Source organism: Passer montanus, unplaced genomic scaffold (genome assembly GCF_014805655.1).
Source record: "Passer montanus isolate IOZ18808 unplaced genomic scaffold, ASM1480565v1 scaffold2, whole genome shotgun sequence".
NCBI lineage: Eukaryota > Metazoa > Chordata > Aves > Passeriformes > Passeridae > Passer > Passer montanus.
In genome coordinates, this window is record NW_024366591.1 from 2756024 (window position 1) to 2775796 (window position 19773).

The window sequence follows — 19773 nt, forward strand, 5'->3', positions numbered from 1 at the left end:
ACTAATTAATGCTGTTTACATAATAGTGCATGTAACATTAATTACAGCTTTCAGAATGTTAACTGCAAACCTTTTTTTTTTTTCCCCTTCTGTGAGCACAGATTTACCAGTATGGTGGAAATCAGAGCTCTTTTGAGATTTTTTTCTGCAGTGTATTCAAAGTGATCATAAATCAAGTCTTGAATTCAAAGACAATTAAGGACATAGGCAGTAAAAAAGACTGAGCAATGCTAACCCAAAACTCCAATCATTTTTAAAGTAAGTGGGGAGAACACTGGTCAACTAGGCGATTGTTGGTATCCCCCAAAATGTAATCTCCAAGCTGAAGAATGGCAGCTGGCAGAACAGCTGGTGAATAGGATTAATGTCAGAAGAAAGAAATAAAACTCAACATATGTCCAAGCCTGCGGTGCTGGGACTGAGCATGATTGTACCCCGACGGATACCATGTGTACAGCTGGAAAGTGCCACTGTGCCATGCTTCTCTACCCCACAAGGTCATTTCTAAGAAGTATAGCTAATATCTGAACTGAACTTTTCCTTGAGAACTCTGGCTGATTAGGAAATGAAGAAAGGAGCTTCGTAGTGTAAATATTTTGGCCGATTTTAATGCACCCCGGGTGGGTTTTTTAATAATACAATCTCAACTAAAAAAGCAGATTAGTATTAAAAAGGACAGATTGCACTAATGTAAATATAATTTTAAAGCTATTTAAACCTTTTAATCTCATCTCATTCAGATTTCCACATTCAAGGTTCAAATAATACCAAAACTGCAAGTTTAATAAAATAATTTCATTTCCTGGTACTTACATATTTTACTGACAACAAATTTTAATAAACAACATACATAGCTAGAATATGCCAAAGAAATTCAGAAAATGGGGGGAAATTTGACACTAGCATTAATTCATGTTTATGCTTTGAAATGTTAGCTCTTAAGAGTTTTTCAGCTCACGTCTTAGCATACTCCTATTTTTTTCTGTAACAGGGCAGTTGTTGGAATTGGTTATAGTGAAGAACAGTAAACATATAAAAATTCCTAACTCATGAGAAAGGCCTGAGTATTTTTAGAAGTTTGAAAAGAACAAATTCTGTTCAGTCTCCATTTTTCTACTAGTAGCTTCAAACAAATCCTATCAGCTAAATAGCAAAGTTCATACCAAACCAAACTACACCACAATTGTGCACAGAGTACTTGAACTTAAAATATCTTCTTGACAAAAATGCAAAAAATATTGAAGTGAAAAATCACAACCACACTCCAAAATGTTTTTTCACCTTTTCACTTTTCTTTTTTATTTTCCTTTTATTACTGTTATCTTTCCCTCTTCTTTTCTCTTTTTCTGTTCTTTTTTTTTTTTTCTTTCATTTCTGGCAGCGTATCAGGAAACATGCAGTGGAATAATTTCCCAAACTCCCTTCCCAGAGGAACATACACATGCATCTCAAAGGATGCAAGCATTAAATGCTACCTTGATACCTTAAAATGGAATATCCAACCAGTGTTCTATCTGTCAGCTACATGACAGCAACAGGTAACTAGAGGTAGTATTTTATTACTCATACTAAACTGACTTCACTTAGGAGTTGTACAGCTTTTCCCTTAAAGAAAAGAACTGAGAAACAGCAGGCAAACCTAGTGACTTGTCCAGGTTAGAATTATATTTTTATGACATGTAGAAAGATGCATGTTCATATCTTAATAATAATGGAACTCCTTTACAGTAAGCTCTTATGTGAAAGGGCTACAAAAGAAACCCCAGTACAGATGAGAAATTTGAGCCAGTTTGAAACTAGTGAATGCCAAAGACCACAACTGTTGCTGACTTGCAAATGGTGCAATTACAAATGAAATTTCCACTAAAACCTCTAACCATTTTTTTAATTATCAGGTTCTGCAATGGTAGTCACATAATTTTAGATACTATGGTATGTTACAGAGGAAAACTAGAGATCTACTATTCTTTAAACATATTTTCTAATTCCATTATGGCCTAATTTTAGGTGAATAGTAGAATGAACTGGTATAATTTGTATCTAAGAAATTTCCAATGTGCTTTCACCCTCTTGACAAAGATAATACTTAATTTGTGTTCCATCATCTATTTCAAATGCCATTGTAACCTATTTGCTACCTTTACTTGGCATTGCCTACCCACTATCCATTAGTTTGGAAACACCTATCCATTTTTACCAATTTCCTCTAACCACTTCTCAAATGAAAACTTATAAGCAAAAATAATTTTACATGGTGACAGTAAAAGTATAGTGTGTATTATATTCTAATGTTCTGATGACTGACTCCTTCAGTAGGAAAAGTGCAGAGAAATTTTAATTTGTCACACATATACATCCGCATTTCTAACAGCAAAACCTCTAGTAGTGATTTTGAGCTTTCCTTGAAGAAGGAAAAAGGACTCACACAAGAAGACCTAAATGTCTGATCAAGATAGAAAATTGTGGCTATTTTTCAGCACATAAAATTATTCCCCTCTATTTTAAGATAGTCTTGATTCTAAGTAAGAATCTCTAACACTGCTGATCTAATATCATTATGTAGCAAGGAAAATGTTTTTGTTTGCATTCATATAAAAAGGAAAGAAAAGCACACATTGCTTATTAATATCTACTGAATTGTTTAAGAGGATTTTTAAGATACAAGTTAAAAGAATTTCATAATTTCAATTTCTCCTTTTCATTTAATAGTAGACATTCATTAGGACCCACACACTGTAATAAATTATAATAATTTCAAACAAGAATTAAATTACTAGGTACCTAGTGAAAGAGCCATTTTTTCTTAGGTACCCTGTAATCTAACTGTCAGATTTAAAATCTATTCCCAATCAACTCTTCACAACATTCACATTTATTCATCTATGCTAAATTAATAAAAGGTGTGAATAATACTGACAAAATTGATCATTATTGTTAATGTAGATTTAGAAAATTATAAGGTAATCTAAAATATAAAAGGAATTGAGGGAAACTATTACAGTTCTTATAAATAAATTCATCCTTTGCTATCTTTTTTTAAATCAGGAAAAATCTTCAACAAGAATTTATTGCGATTGACTAGCAAAGCTATTTAATAAATTGCACATTTCAGAACAGAACTACGTTTTTATTTCAAAAACTATTAAAAGTTGATGATGACTCTAATGCAACATGAGAGTTCACCCAATACATTAAAAGGAAATGCCGAAATTCCAAAAAAAAGCTACCAAATGTCAGACTGAAAGCAAATTTTTTATAGTTTGAGCCTTGGCTATGCCAAACACCTTCTACACGGTCCTGAGTGAGCTCAGGTAACATGGAAGCAAATGGGAATTGGGGTCACCCAGAATGGCTTGGAATCCAGGTCCGACTGAATTCCCCAACTCTGTAAAAAAGGCCAAACATCCCTCCTCTTTATCTTGTGAACAGACATACAAGGGGACAGCATTCCCCAAGGAATTCAGGCTGTTATAGAACCATCTTTCCTTACAGACTGCTCAGCCCCCAGCAGCACCCAGTGGATGCTATCCCTGCTCTGGTAAAGCCAGAGACAATGTCTGTGTCAGGCTCTCCTGTCCTTTGCACATTTGCAGTAATTCCTGCCATCTAACCTCAGTGACCCTCTCCCCCCTGACGGGGATCCCTGCAGATAAAGTAAAGCATGTCAACATCTGTTCCCATTCACACCGATTTTAATTTACAAAAAGAGCTTTGCTATTTTCAGAACAGGCTCCAGAGCACAATGACAGATTTAAGGCCTTTAATGGGGTTGCGTTTTGAGTGTGTCAGCGTTTCAGGCTCACCAGGACTCGATTCTAAGGGGCTGCACCAAAGGAAGCTGCGGGGGTTTAGGGAGCCACAGAAAGGGTGTGCTCCTCACTGCCGTGCTATTTACCTATAAAGCAGCTGGCAAAGTTTTATGTCCTTAACAAACCCCTGCATTCGCTGCTTTGAGCGGAAATTGGAGATCCAGAGCACCAGGGATAGAATTCCTTCCCTTCCCATTTTCACTTTGTGCATTCCTTCTGCCACCATACACCTTTCTGAAACCCAGCATGTATTACTGGGGGGATGTTTTCCAAACTGCTTTCTCATGACAAAGCTCTGTTCTTAACGACTTCTGAACCCACTGGTTTTTGTGAAAGCATAACCAGGACAAAGTGCTGTGGGGTTTTTGGGTTTGGTGGGATTTTTTTTTAAAAACCCCACAGTCTTTGGTCTCTTCTGTTCTATTAGAAATACTGCAATAAGTAAAGGTAATTTCTCCAAAGTTCTTTTAACTAGACATTATTTATTGATTACCCTTCTTAATCTAAAGACTCATCCATCCCACTAGAAAGTTGCAGAGCACACAGACTGTGAGGATCACAGTGGTACAAAAACGATTCACAGAGTTTCAGGGAATTTATGGTGACTCAGATTAGGTTCTTTTTTTCTCCATCTCCTCAACAGGGTTTAGAGGGGTTTTTTTTTAAGATATACAATATGAAGGACAACTTGGACAAACAATGCACAAGTTGTGTTGTAATCACAGAACAGCTAAGACATGAGCAGCTGAGCAGAAGGAAGATGGGCAGTGGAATGCCATACAGTAATCAGCACTGTTGACTAATCAGAATTTGAGACACTAGAAGGTAATAAGGGTATTATAAAGAATGGCTTATTGAAGGAGCAGCTGTTTATGTGTAGCTCACTGTTTAAATGAATTCCACTAGATTGCCATGGTATGTTTTGGTTAAAAAAAAAAAAAAGTTTTACTTGAAAAAGAAAAAAAAAAAGAAAATAAAAGAAAAAAGATATATCAGGAAGGGCAAGCACAAGGGAGTAAATATCTGGGTATCATGACCACAAGCGCATAAATAGAAGCAGTTCTCTAGGTACTGGGGACCTCTAAAAAATGACATAAATTCAGTGGCCCTGGAAGTTACAAAAGAATATTCATTACTTAGGCAAAGCTTAAATGTCATCTTTGTTAGCCTCAACCACTGAGCGTTGTTGCCATGGGCACAAGAGCTGAGGTGGTTATGGAGGGTAATAGACAAAGAGGAAAAAACCAAGGGAAAGTATAACTAAAACCAACTACAGAGCCATTTTAAGACATTTATATTTGCACCAGCAGCCAATAAACACAATCAATAAATTCAACCTCATTTACAAAAAAAAAAAAAATTATTATCCCTTCCCATAAACATAGTAATAAAACAGGGCTATGATCTCAACTAGGAAAATGTAATTAAATAATGTAAAAAGACCAAAAATAGAAACAATATTCAAAATAGCACAAATGAAAGCAACAACTCACCATAACGCTCAGACAATAATCATGCTCAAATCTATGTGCCATAGGGTTGTTCAACAGTTTTTTGTTTGCTTGTTTGTTTTCAGAAACCAAGTTACAGTTTTGCTTTTCAAAATATCTTTGAAGAGTTGGGAGCAGGAAGGAGACTGCCTAATTGTAGTGGAAATTTATCATAATCCATTATTTAAAATATTCCACTTTGGACAGCAAGGGCTGGTAATATTTAAAAGCAGTCAGCAAGAAGTGGAAACTCTGGTATCTTTTGTAACAGTTCACATGTCAGACTGGCAAAGTGCCCACAGTGTACGGCAGAAAAATCTATTTAATGTCTGCCCCACAAGGCGACATGAGGCTTGATTGGCAGAAAGCAGAGAGTGGCTTTTGATCATGTGTCCTAACAAGCAGTTCCAGCTCCTGTCTCTTCGGCTGAGCGGCTCCACATTACCTATTCAAACAGAAGTGACAGGCCACTGCACTACTCTTTGGCTCTAGTCTCACGCAGTGGGAGCTATGCTGGAGACAGAGCCACTGATTAAATATATCACTTTTTCAAGACAAGCAGGTTGTCTGAATCAAAGTTGGACAGAATAGACTCAACATTATTAAAAGAGGATATAAAACTGGAGTTGAGTGATGTTAGGCCAGTGTGTACAGCCTCAGGGATTCACAGACTGACAAGGGGAATAAGGAACAGCAGAACTCATAAAGCAGGGTCAGAAATTAGCTGTGACACCTTGGCCATTTTCCCATCACTTCAGGGCCACTGTGTTTCAAATCCTGTAGTCTCTTTTTTGGCCTTTTTTTTAATGATTTTCTGTGCGGAAAGCGGGGGGGCGTGTGCGCGGGAGGGGGGGGGGGGGGGGGGGGGTGTAAAATTGTTAAGTAGTGAAAGTTGCAAATTGCAGTTTTACAATTAGATATAAAACATTAGCCACATTTTGCCACCTAATATACAGTGTTTTCTAATTAGATTGTGGCTTTTTCCCTTGTATTCTCATCAGCCAAATTATTGTCATCAAATAATTTGTTGATACAGCACTGGCTACCCTTGCTCTAAGGAACAACCGAAAGCTGGGGAAAATGACTGAATAGAGATGCTTATTACATTGCCTTGTAAGTTCATTAACAAATTGGTTTGATTTTTGAGGTCATATGTCTGGCCACTGTCTGTTGTGTTACCTGATACACAGACACAAAAGGGCAACAGACGTGATTCTTTGTCTATTTATTATCTCACAGAAACACCAGATACACTGAAACCTTGGGGAACCAATGCTCCAACTAAATTTTTAATTACAAGTATAAGTGCAGATGTAACAAAACCTATTAACAAAGCTGCAACAACCCCATTTAAACAGCTAAAAAACACAAACAGTCCACAGAGGGAACAGAGGCTGAGGCAAAAGAAGCTTATGTTACTTAGTGATGCACATGCATGCCAGATCTATAAAATTATTTCTGGGCTATTCAAAGTTCTGTGAAAAAATGTTTAAATTATGATACAAAATCTTGACAGATTTTTTTTTCCAGAACTACTCCTGCAGCAATTCAATGGAAATTAATAGAGTCACCTCAGGAATAAACTTGGTTCAATATTTATTTTTCACTACAGCAAGTTCTTCTGACATTTTAACAAACCTCTGCCCGATGTGTTAGTTTTTGTTTCACTGTAAATATTTAAAAGTAATCTGCTTGTTACATATTTAAGATACGATAAGGACTGCTAAGACCTACACTGAGAAGCAGAGCTATTTTAAATATTGAATATGCAGGTAAATTTTAAGATAGAGTAGAAAGACCCGACTCCTGTCCTCATGCATATCCTGTAACACACACAGCATAGCTATAAATGCAAACAGAATTCATTCTTAAGGTGGTATTAGACTAAGACATTCAGTACAGAACCCCTAATGTTTTTGGTGTCACTGCAGGCTCTCTAAGCTGTAGTGTTCAGGCTTCTTCCAGATGGGTGAAAGAGCCTGCTTGCTTTAACATTTTCAAACAAATAAAAGACAGAAGAGTATTCAAGATGGGGTTTTTTAGGTTCAGTGAAGATCATGATTTACTGTAGAGGGTGATGTCACATCAAGTTCTTTAAGAAATGTGAGCAGGCAGCAGTGCATTATAGCTTCATGTCAAAATATGGCAAATGGTTATGTAAAGCATTAAGTAAAGCAGTTAACAAAAAGGAAGATGAAAATAAACAGCCATTCATACATAGGGCACTGTGCCCGGGAACTCTGGGCACCTATGTAAGTAAAACTAAAAATATATTATGATTAATAAAAGAAAACAGCTATTAGATACATTCCAAAATTCTAGGCTGTAGAACAAGACGTTTTGGCACAGCTTTACTGATTGGCAGCCCATGCTAAAGACAGACCCAAGACTGCACAGAGTGAGCGCTGCTAGTCAGGACAGAGCAATGCTAACAGGAGCTCTCTGCAGATGTTTACACAGTACTTGCCTTCAAGACTATATTTAACAAGGACTAGTGCACTTTTTTTTTTTCAGGAATATCACAATCTGAACTTTACAAAAACACCACCACTTCTTTATATTACTAGAGCAGGACAGAAGAGGGTGGATTTTGACACATTAACAACTCCAACATTTTGGAGAACAATGTGCCAATGAGCAAATAAAGAAGAAGCCTGGCTACAAATAGGAATTAGAAGGATTCCTCACAGTCCAAAATACACTTGTGAAGCACAGAAATATGTAGTTAAGAACATGAATTGTGTTTGTATTATTGGGTTTGTTTTGTGCTCATCAGCTACACACAGGGAAGTGAGAGCACAGGCACAGGGCTAAAATTCAAATTATGCTGATGAACAGAGCTCAGCCAGGGCTTGAGCAAGATGCTCAGGAAGTATCAGACTTTATCATAATAAAGATCCTCTTGTCTTTAAAGGTACCAGCTCAGTCTTACAGTGCAGAACTAGTGGCCTTAAAATAAATCATGTTTTGGACCGCTCTTAGGGTGCTGTGTGCAGTTCTGGGCTCCCCAGCACAAGAAAAATATGGGACTGGAGAAAATCCCGGAATGGGCCACAGGGCAACCAAGTAACTGGAGCATCTCTCGCATGAAGAGGGGCTGGGAGAACCGTGAAGGTTTAGGCTGAAAAAGAGAAGCTTCCAGGGGATGATATAAAAATATCTGATGGCAGGAGTAAAGCCAGATCCAGGCTCTTCTCAGTGGTGGCCTGTTACAGGCCCAGAAGCAAAGAGAACAAAAAAGAAAACAGGAAATTCCCTTGAACAAAAAGAAAATCCTTTCTTATCATAAGGATGACCAAACACTGAACAAGCTGTGGAGTTTACAGCCTTGCAGATACTCAAAAGTTGCCAGGACATGACTCTGAACAACCTGTTGTAGGTGATCCTGCCCTGTGCAGAGAAAGCAGCGCCTTCCCACCTCGGCCACCCCATGATTCCTTGATTCTGTGAAACTGATGCCTCGGGTTTTAGCTTTTATATTTTTCAGACTCTGTACTGCTTTAATGTGTAGTTCTGAGCTTCATATTAGGGGATAGTAGGCTCTCTTCACAGAGTATGTAGACAAAACAATTCCTTATCTAGCTGGGGATCAAGGACAAATAATCCAAATTTCAGGTCCAAGAGCACAAACAATGGTGGAACGAAGAGAGAAACACAAGGATGGGACTTTATAAGCTAAAGCTGTAATTGGAAAATTAACTCTAATACGCAAATGGACTAAAACTTATAAAAGTGGGAGACCCTGTGACCATTCGTCCATTTTGTGACCATTTTGGTTCATCTTGGGTGTAGCCCTGGCTGGGCTCTTGTAGTGCCTGAGGTGTATCCATTGAGTCCTTCTAACAAATCTCTACTTGATTCTTTAACTCTGTCTAGTCTCTGTTCTTGGTCAGCCTTCAAGACATCAGAACCAACAGCAAACTGAGTGCAGGGGAGCACAGACAGACTGCCACTGAAATAATAACACTAGGGCTCTTCCTCAGGTTGGCTGATGTGCTCAAAACAAGAAAGCTGTTTTTCATGATGGCATCCTAAGTGTTATGATGCTGAACTGAGCAGTTCTTTGTAAAAAAGGATAAATTCAAAAGGCAATTTTTCCTCCCTTACACTGTAAAACACTCTAGAAAGATTTCCAAATTTTTTAAGCTCCGATTCTTCTCATTGCAATTTTCAGGGAAAATAAAATTGAAAAAAAATAAAATAAAAATAAAACTTAAATGAAGTAATATTTTAAATCTGAAATTAAAATACCTACTTTTTTTCCTCTCTAATTCCTATTCATATTTAATAATACACCAGAGCAACACTGACATTAAATGGATTTAGGCTCCCTGTTAGGAATATTTGTTCAGGATTAATTAGCACGGCTGAAGACTAATCTTAATAATTTTTTGTTGCTTCCACTGGAGGCAGGTTTCCCTCACAAACAAAAGTGGCATCTTAGAGTTTCAGACTGAAGCACAGAGGTGAGTGTAGTTTCTCTCTCCATGGGATGAACAGGAAAGCCTGAGCATGGAGCTGCCTCATGCAGCCAGGTGGGAAGTGCCTCTGTCTCTCCTGTGGCAACCAAATAAAGTTGTCAACATTATTTTTAAATAATGATAAGGTATCTAGACCCAATACTGTATGGAAAAATAAGGAATATATCAGCATTTAAAAGGTATATGCTGCAGAGCATTTTTACTGTCATTTCTTTAAGAAAAGCAGATCTAATTAGCTGTATCTCCAAAGTGTTTACCTAGCATTTTTATTATGTATTATAACATTTTGCTTAGAGTTGACATTTTTATTCTGACAAGCACTGTCTGGAGAGCTCTCAATAAATAATACATTTACAATTTTCAGTAAATAAGCACTGGACACAAATCATTATCCTTACTTACAGCTGCCCCTCTGTAATAGTGCTTTTACAAGTAAGGTGACTATTCAGTCTAATGCAATACTCTCAGTGCTGGGAAGATATTTTCATTCATTACCCCAGTCACAAGCACTTAAAGCACTTTTAGGCCCTGTTGCAAAACAGCAGGAACGGCAAAGCAAGTAAGAATAACTTAAACTAAAGTCCATCACCAAAGAAATCTGAGGCCATTCACCCTCCAGAACTTGGAAAATACAATGGCATACAAGATCAGCCATGTTCGAGCCAATTTTTTTCCCTTGAATCCTTATGTTTATTTACATTAGCAAATTTTAGCAAGGAGAGGATCACAGTCTAGTCCCTGCTATGAACCTGATGACTACAAAATGTATTTCAATTGCCATTTTAAAGCATGATCTGATCATAACGTTGTTTGTGTCACAGAACATCAGAAACCAATGAAGTTTGAATTTATTTTTCTGCTGCCAAGATCATGCAACTGAAACAACTCTCCATATTTTTACAGCTATTTACTCACTTATACTCTCTACCACAGAGCTCATTGTCAGTTGTACTTATTCACACTGATCTTGCCTCTTTTACTGCCCTTAGGAAAAAACTGGCTTTTAAGATATTCTTTTTTTAATAATGCTTTCACAATATTAATAACATACAAATTGTGTAAAGATAGCAGATGCCTGACCATGTCTAAAAAGGAGACAAAAGTGTAGAGGAACATAGTGCAGAAAATTATATGAGAGGAAAGCATTGGGACAATTTGTCATGCAATAAAAAATAAATTAAATTGTATCTAACACTGTATCTAATGTCAGAATTGAGGGGTTACAGTGGGATTAAAGAAAAAGTAAAAATGAGATGATTCCTGAAGGTAGGACATTGGAAAATACATCTCTGAGGAGGAACTGACTGGAATGGTCAGCAGATGATGGCAAAGAGAAGATTTCAGCTTTTTTCAGTATAATCTGTCTTGTTCAGGGATAATGAGAACAGGGTTCAGGCACATTTGTTCCAGTGGAAACAATTTTACTCATCTCACATATTCTAGGCTGAATAAAGATGTTTCTTCAGTGTAATATAAGAATCACAAAACAGTGAAAGCAAATATGTTATCAAAATTAAAGAATTTTCATGGCTAGAATGGATGTACCAATCTTCAGAACTGAGTCCTGAATTTCAGACTCTTCCCCTATCAGGATCAACTCTGTTTACCAGCAAAAGTAACAATTTTGTAGAGATTCACAGGTTCAAAGCCTCAAAAAAAGAACAGCCTGCACTGGAAAACTGAACCTCCAGAGGAGTAGAAGCTCCATGAAATTCCATGGATCCCACACTAAGGTTTTTCCTGACAGGTTCTCAAAAGTCTACTATCAGAGTCACCAGTTCCTTGCTGATGATCCTGAATAAGAACTAAGAGGGGACATGAAAACATCTTAGCAAAGCAGATGGCCCAACTAATCTATCGACCTATTCACGTAGATCTCATTCTCCATGACACCCACGTAAAAGTCTTTGCTTTTTTCCCTTTGTGTGCCATGAAAGAATTTCAAAATCAAGGAAAGTAAAGTCTTCAAATGTAGCATGATACATACTGGAAAGTGCTGAAAAATTCCTATATACACCCAGAATCTGTGTGATTGCATTCTCAAATGCTACAACAGTGGGTAAGGCTGTAGCTCAGTCAGCCAGGTAAATATAAATATAAGGTGGAAAGATGGCAAGACGTGCCTGTTTCCTAAATAAAAATTGTGAAATAGCACTTAATCACAAAATACTATTCTGAAAAATTTAAAGGATATAAGAAAGTAAATAATAAAAAATGCCTAAATTTCAGTCAGAATGATAAAAAAAATATAATACTAAATATTAATGGCAGACACAGTATGGTTACACAGACTGAGTCTCTCTTTCAAAAAAAAAATTAAATGTATGTTGCATTCTAAATTTCATTAATGAAAGTACATGATGGAATGAATTTCTGATAGAAAAATTAAATAGAGAAGGAAAATGGTTGCATCTTCTCTTAGTTACCAGGAAAATAACACTAGAAAACCCTTCCTTTGGGGTAATGTTCCAAAAAAGGTCCAAAATTACTTTAACACATTAAGACATAGGAATTCACTTTAGACTTCAACAAAAGAAGCATTAGAAATTTTATGATCTATAAGATGTCTATAAATAGAATAATATTTTTTTCTAAAACAGTAGCATATATTGCAATGAAAAAGTGACCAAGTGATTTTACCAAGATAATTGGAATTTAAAAAATAAGAGAGAAAGAGAGACATAATACGATGTATTTAATTATATGGTAAGGAGGTAAATAATGAAAGAAAACAGCAATTTAGGAAAATGTGCTTCATATCTCTCCTTTAAGTTGGTCTGAGTCATCTATTTATTTTCTGGACATTTCGGCTTTTTGCTCATTTTGTTTTTATTTTGGAAGCATGTCTGGAGTTTAGAAGAAAAATTCCCTTTCTTAGATGCCACTATATATAAGGCATCCAACAAAAAGCAAGTAAAATATAAGTATTAAACTAACCATATACATAAGTTATTCTGAATTTTCTTAGCAAGAGTGATTTTTAAGAAGAAAAGGAAACCATGATGAGGATGGTACCAAGCAGATAATGGCAGGGATTTTCAAAGGTGATGAAAGGAATTGAAGAAGGTGAGCTTTCCATACCCAAAGAGAAATGCCAGTGACCATTTGCAAATTTCATGGGTATCACAAAGAATAGAACTGCAGTAATAAGTCGTTTTTATTGATTACTTTGGATAGTCCTAATACTGAGACCCAGTAGCATTTCTGAAGTCTTGAACAAAATATCTTTATCCATTAAAAAAAAAAATAAGAAAAGGAAGAAGAAAGAGCAGGGGTCTGTAAACACCAAGTGTGTTAGAACAGCCAAGGATCATGACTTCATCAGTGGAAAGTGTGGGTATCCAGCACACCACAAGACAGATAACTTGAATTAAATCTCTGCAAAAATTCTTTAAAACATTTTAAAATATTCACTGACCACAAATGGTCAGCAGTTCACGTCTAGGACTGATCCACCAAAGAAAACTCCTGATATGTAAGGTCCTCAAAGATTGTGCTTAAAACGATACTAAAAAACAAGTGCACATGCCTGAATTCTCTCTGTTCTCAGCTGTGGCAGGCTTAAAACAAAGCCACAAAAAAGGGAAACTCTCTATTCATTTAATACAATATAATGCACACAGATTCTTTAAAAAGAACCTAAAACAACCATAACTGAAATAAATAAATAAAATGGCCACACAAATTGTTTGCCAATGTCCACTTATAAAACACAGTATGTGAAAGTTTAAGTTTCTTTACTTCACAATGAATAAGCAGGAAATTCATGGATTTGTGTGTGCAATACTTCAATATACTTATATTATATTCCAATATAATTATTAGAATGATAGCTTTATAGGGGAAGTGTTAATCTATTTTAAGTCAGTATAACAGAAAGTGTTCAGTTATTATTATATACTCATGAAGCTGGAGGGAAAAGAAAATAGCAAAACAAAAAATCAGAAAAATCACCACCCCTTAGTAATGTAGTAAGATTTTTCCTACTGCATACAGAATTAATAATACATGTGAACCCTTAATTTTTAATTTAGATATCCACCCATATATCCCCCCATAGAGAGAGAGTACAAACAGGTGCACATGACAGAGAATAGATGGAAATTTATGAATATACTACTCTTTATATAGATGTTCATTATTCCACCATGCATACATAGAAATCTTTGATCTCTGAATGTTCAACTATGGTCTTCAAGGAGGAAACAAGAATGGGAGGCACTTCATAAAAAGCTTGTGCTAGAATTGTGAACCGAGCTTGGTTGAAAATTGATACTGTATACATTGCTCTGAATCAAGGTCAAAAGTGAATTAGGAATCCAGGCCCTGAGTAATGAGGGCTTAGCACTTAGCAGAAATGACATGCCCAGTTTCCAGCTCAGAAGTGCCAGCTGACCTGCCAACCTAGCATTCCAGATCTGAAAGGGAGAAATCTGCTCTCCTCGCTACAGACAAGATGTGTACTACTAATTATTGCTCCTAGAGGCTTATGATGAGCTACAGTAGGATAGTTGTCTGGAAGCCAATTCTCAGCACAGAATTCGGGCAGCCCAGGCTGTAAATCTGCCTCACAAAAGTAACATAAGCAATATTCAAAAAGAAAAGTCTTTTACTTCAAGGGGATAGAAAAGGAGAGAAGCAGTTAGACCATACTGTCTAACAGAAACTCTTCATTTTGAGCTGTGAAGAGCTTTAATACTTGATTGTACTGTAGGATTCTTCCAGAGAAAAAGGCCAGTAAAACAATCCTTCAGCTCATAGAATAACTAAGATGAATATACCCAAGTTATCCAAGAGGCCCTAGAGTCTAATGTTGTTGATTAAATTAGACACCTGTTCATTTCTGACCTCTTCTGTCTTATGAGAACACATGTCAGCAAAGTCTTTACATACTCAAATTAACTCTAAATATCTGCAGCATTCTTTTCTTTTCCAATTACAATTTTCTCATCAGTTTTCTCATTTCCAAATCATTACAAATTAAGACACAGGAGTGCCTTACTGTACAAAAAATGCAAATACTGGACCACAAAGTCAAAAAATATGTTGTTTATCCTGTAATGTTGGTAATCTGTGTTCAGACTACAAATGAAGCTAAAAACATACCTAAGTTATATTCCTGTGTGAGGCACCCGTGTTCCCACACCATACACAAGACATGACACTGGCTGAAGCACTATTATTAAAGAGAGATTAAAACAGCTGTACATTATGCTGAAGCACTCACTCTTCCCTTTACAAACAGACGGTCCTGGATTACAAGCAGCACTTGACCATTTAAATCACTACAACAACCAGATTTAACCAGCTGGGCCATATTCTCTTAGGCAATGCCTGTTGACCTCCTCAGTCACAGCTGCTCAGATGAAATTCTCATTAGGCAACTTATTTTCAGGAGCCAAAGGAGTCTGATTAAATATATCTATTTAGACACGATAAGGTCTTCCAGTATATATTTATTTTCCAGTGTTATGAGGTACAACAGATACAACAAGGAGCATATAAATTAAGCATGGCAGACACCTAATATCTGAGTGCATAGCACAAAGTATTTAAGTGTTTGACCCCAACAACCTGTATTTCTCAAATTCAGATGACATGGATGGACCAGAAAGTTTATGTAACAATACTAAAAGAGACTTTTCACTGTGCTGGTGTGGGGGTTAGATCTGTGACTGGAATTCTTGAGTTCTTTACTCCACACTTAACTCTACAATTAAGCTGACATATGACTGTGTGTTAGCCCAAATCCCACAGCTACATCAGTGGTCAAGGAGGTCATCCCTATAAATGAGGCTAACATAACTATTACACTCTTTTGAAGGAGATATACAGGACTAAAGGCCCCACACCATTGTAGAAAGACATGACTTTTCTCCACTACATTCATTAAACCCATTATATTATTCTCTCTATTTTTAAGAAAATCAGCAGGCATTTTTTTCAATCTGGATAAGCAGTTTTGTGACAGGGCAGGACTTAATACACAAAAAGCTCCTCAATTTCATTGGCTGCATGCTTTTTTAAGAAAAGAACTACATAGAAACATATTTTCAAGTATAGATGTTAAAGAGCATCATGTATGGTAATTGTGTGATCAGGCTATTAATTTATGTTGTTCAAAAGACACTATAAGACGTAAAAAACAATTTCATAATCTCAGACCTAATTTTACCAACAGACTGCACAGAGCTAAAACAAAGTTCAATCTTAACATAGTAATTATTTTTAATATTTTATTTTATTCAAACAAGTACGGAGAGTACTTCTTTTAAACTCAGAGAAAGCTCTGAATACTGATTTGGGTATTCAAATCTGTTCTAAGAATTTTGATATTCCTGGCCTACACAGAAGTTAGAAACATTGAACTTCCTAAGTGTAACATCCTGAAGAATTTCCAATCTTTATATTAATTATTTTTCTGCATTAGTTTATATTATACCAGTCAGATGTTCATTAATTATTTTCTGTAAAACATAAGTAACTTTCCTGCAAAAAATGGTGGATGAATGGAAAAGAACTTAATGCAGAACCATAAAATCATCACAGAATGGCCTGGGTTAGGAAGAGACCTTAAAGATCATCTCATTCCCGCCACAGTGCTGTAGGCAGAGATACTTTTCGTCAGACTAGGTTGCTCAGAGCTCCATCCAGCCTGACCTTAAACACTTCCAGGGAGGAGTGTCCTCACCTTCTCTGGGCAACCTGTGCCAGAGTCTCATCAGCAAAGAATTGTCTCCTAATATCTAATCTAAACCTAACCTAAACACAAAGATAGTCAAATACCTTTGAACTTGCAGGCAGACTTTAGAATAGCTTTCCATTATAATGTGGTCCATAAAAGGCAAGATTATTTTATGGATCAAAAATGACCTTTATTTCAGCTGATGAGAACACATAGCTTGGAAGGCTCTGACTCAGAGACAGAGATCTCTCTGCTCTGCACTCTTAGAACAACCAGTATATACCAGTACAGGGGGAGCACAGAAAATTCTCGAGAACCCATACAAAAATAAGCTATGAAACGCTCAAATCCCTATGGATAGACACTATGTTTAAACTTTTTTGATGCACATTTTTATTAGCACACCATCCAGTACACTCCTGGAAAAGCCTTAGCTGTGGTGTCAATATAATCAACAGCAACTCGAGCACTCCCGCAGCAAAGTACGAGCCAAGACCTTTGATTAGCATGGGGTGTCGAACGACTGCTACCGACTGCAGAAAACAACTTCGCCAAAGTAATATTTAAAATAGTTTTCCTAGCCTAACCACCAAATCTAAGAAAGCAATTTTTAAAAGAGTGATCTTTACAGCTGAAAACAGACAGATGGTAGTAAAGAATCTGGGACATTCTCTCTTTAGAGATGTTTCACCAGCTTCAGAAAGGACACCTATAGAACACACTGGCATTTAACAATTATGCCAAGAAATTTGGAAGCCTACTTACATCACTACATGACTTTATCCCATATTTAAACATATTATTGTATCAGCTTCAATTTTAATTGAAATCTGCATTGCTACATGAGGCCAAGGGAACTTAAAGTGCAGTGTTTGAAGTGCACTGTGACCATATAATGAAATTGAGAAGGCAAAATAATTCTGAACTCATTCCTATTTCAAAGAAAAAAAGAATCACAAAGTTCTACTGTCTTTTGGCTCTACTGCATTATAAATATTCTTCCTGGGTTATTTTTAATGCCACAAAACCGAACTGTAAAATATCTAAGAGAATCCACACAGATGCCTCCGCACCTGTTTTTCTATTTCAGAGCCTCCTGCTCTCACAACTTCCCTGATTCAAACTCACGTATGAGCTCACAGACTAAAAGGTATTGTTGCAGAACCAAGGGAGACTTCATTACCAAGGGGAGAAATTTTTGTGGTGGGCCCTGACTGTTTGCACACACACACTGATAAATTCACTCTCCAATTCTGTTTCCTACTGTGGCTCAAAATCTTCACAAAATTAATGAAAAGTATCTGAATAAGAACTGGCTACATAAACTGCCTCAGCACTCAAAGATTTGTCCTCTTTTTTATCTCTGTTTTAATACTTGTAACAATATCTGAGGAGACTGGGAAAAAAAATATTTCTTGCTCTGTAATTCTAGCTATATAGGTCAGAACTTTGTACTTTTACACTTAAAACTGTTTCCCATTCTCCTAGTTACAGATGCTGGGTTATTAAAGTGATGAAAGATGAGAATTTTTAAGGCAAAACAAACCAGCTCATGTTTTATTCATTCTTATTGTTAAAAATAAACATTTGTCTTTTAAAAGAAAGAGAGCAAATACAACTGAAGAATATCCAGAATATCCCTCACAAGTCCACAGCCAGCTAAGAATTCATCATAACCTTTCAAGTAAGAGTTGAGTTTTCACCAAATCCGACATTCTTGCTTTGACTCACAACCAAGACAATTTTAAAAGTTTTTAAAAACTGGCATATTTGTCTAAAATCCCTAATGGATCTCAAACTACCATTGCCATGGAAACCTGTGAACAACTTTATCCTAGCCTTTGCCAATTATGCAGTTTTATGGCCCTCAATACCCAACACATCCTTTATGCCATAAAAATTACAGGACTGGGGTGTGGGGAAACTGCACCAATCTTATCCAGCACATACCTTCTTGCTCAGTCCTGGTCATTTCTTCTAGTTTCTTCTGCTTCAGTGTGTCCACCACATCTGCTAGGCTTCCCTTGCGGCGCTCGGGCGTTCCAAAGTTAACACTGGTCATTAGCTCGCTGCGGTCACGACCTCCTTCGTCGGGCTTGTTTGGTGAGGTAGAGGTATTTCGGAAGGAATATAGGGAACATAACTTATTACTCTCTGACTCCTGCAAAGAAACAAAACAATGTCAAAACATGGGCTCTTCTCTTGTGGCAGAAGGATCTCAGGCAAGTAAAAGCTGAAAGCATTATTTGTGATAATAACAAGTCTACACATGTCCTTCAGTTTATAAACTGAGCGTTATTTGAATTTCTTTGTTTCAGTGCTTTACATGGGCACTTTTGTCCCTAATTCCAGTGCTCTCCATGTTTCTAACATTCATACTTCACGCCTGAGATAATCTTCATCGAGGATTTCCCTCATCAGGAGAAAGCCACTTCAACACTTTTTAACAATGCATGTGTAAGGCTTTTACAGTTTTCTTTAATTCCTTAAGTAAGGACTATATATGTAGCACTAAGGAAGAAAGTACAAGCAAGGACAAATTATTCCTGGATAAATCCTCAGCTAATGGAAAACGGCATAACTTTAAAACTAGAGAAAGTGTTAGGCCAACAATGACCAAGGAGGAAGGAATCTACTTCACAGTTAAACAAGGTTAATGGTATGTACGTATCCATGCACATTCACAGTCCTTTAAATTAAATTTAATTTTTTTTAAAGAATGAATATTACAATGCTTCTAATAAACAAAAGAAGATCTTATTTTCAGGCCAACATAGGCAAGAATGAACAAGGGGATAAGTTATGGCAAAACAAATCATGTATGCCAATACACAGGTGTCAAGACCACATGTATCGGGTGTTACACAGTCAAAAACATAGAAGTAAAAAGGTTTCATCTCCTTTGTCAATCAATAAGGTTTATTTGAGCAAAATGTTTTTTAAAAGCCATCAAAAAGCAATGAGTAATGACAGTTCTCCTCAATTTTGTGATATCACCCAGCAGTGAAGCCCTTCCTGAACTTCTCTGGCTCAGACTTGTCATTCTCCCAGTCATGCTTGCAACATTCACTGCATCTCTACTTTCACAATTTCAGCTAAAAAGAGAAGTTGTTCTTGGATTTGTCCTCAAAAACTCAACCACAAGAATTTCTCACACACTTCCCTTTCCAAAATTACTCTTCTATTTTAATTTTTAATAATTCCAGGCTAAAAGTGATTAATGTTTTGGGCAAAAAACTATTGATATTTTAATGTTTCTTAATGGTATGCCTGGAAATATTAGTGTGTATATTAGTTTCCATGAAACA

The 19773-nt window shown here is 36.6% G+C and overlaps 1 protein-coding gene across 11 annotated transcripts in view; it reads right to left on the reverse strand.

Annotated features, from left to right (window-relative positions):
• The window catches only part of SOX6 (SRY-box transcription factor 6), a 375549-nt gene that overhangs the window by 199920 nt on the left and 155856 nt on the right, over positions 1-19773 (reverse strand). For all 11 annotated transcript variants that reach the window (XM_039707456.1, XM_039707454.1, XM_039707455.1 and 8 more), the window contains one exon: positions 18416-18626. In XM_039707456.1, coding sequence (XP_039563390.1) covers positions 18416-18626 — 211 coding nt within the window. The remainder of the gene's footprint in view (positions 1-18415; positions 18627-19773) is intronic.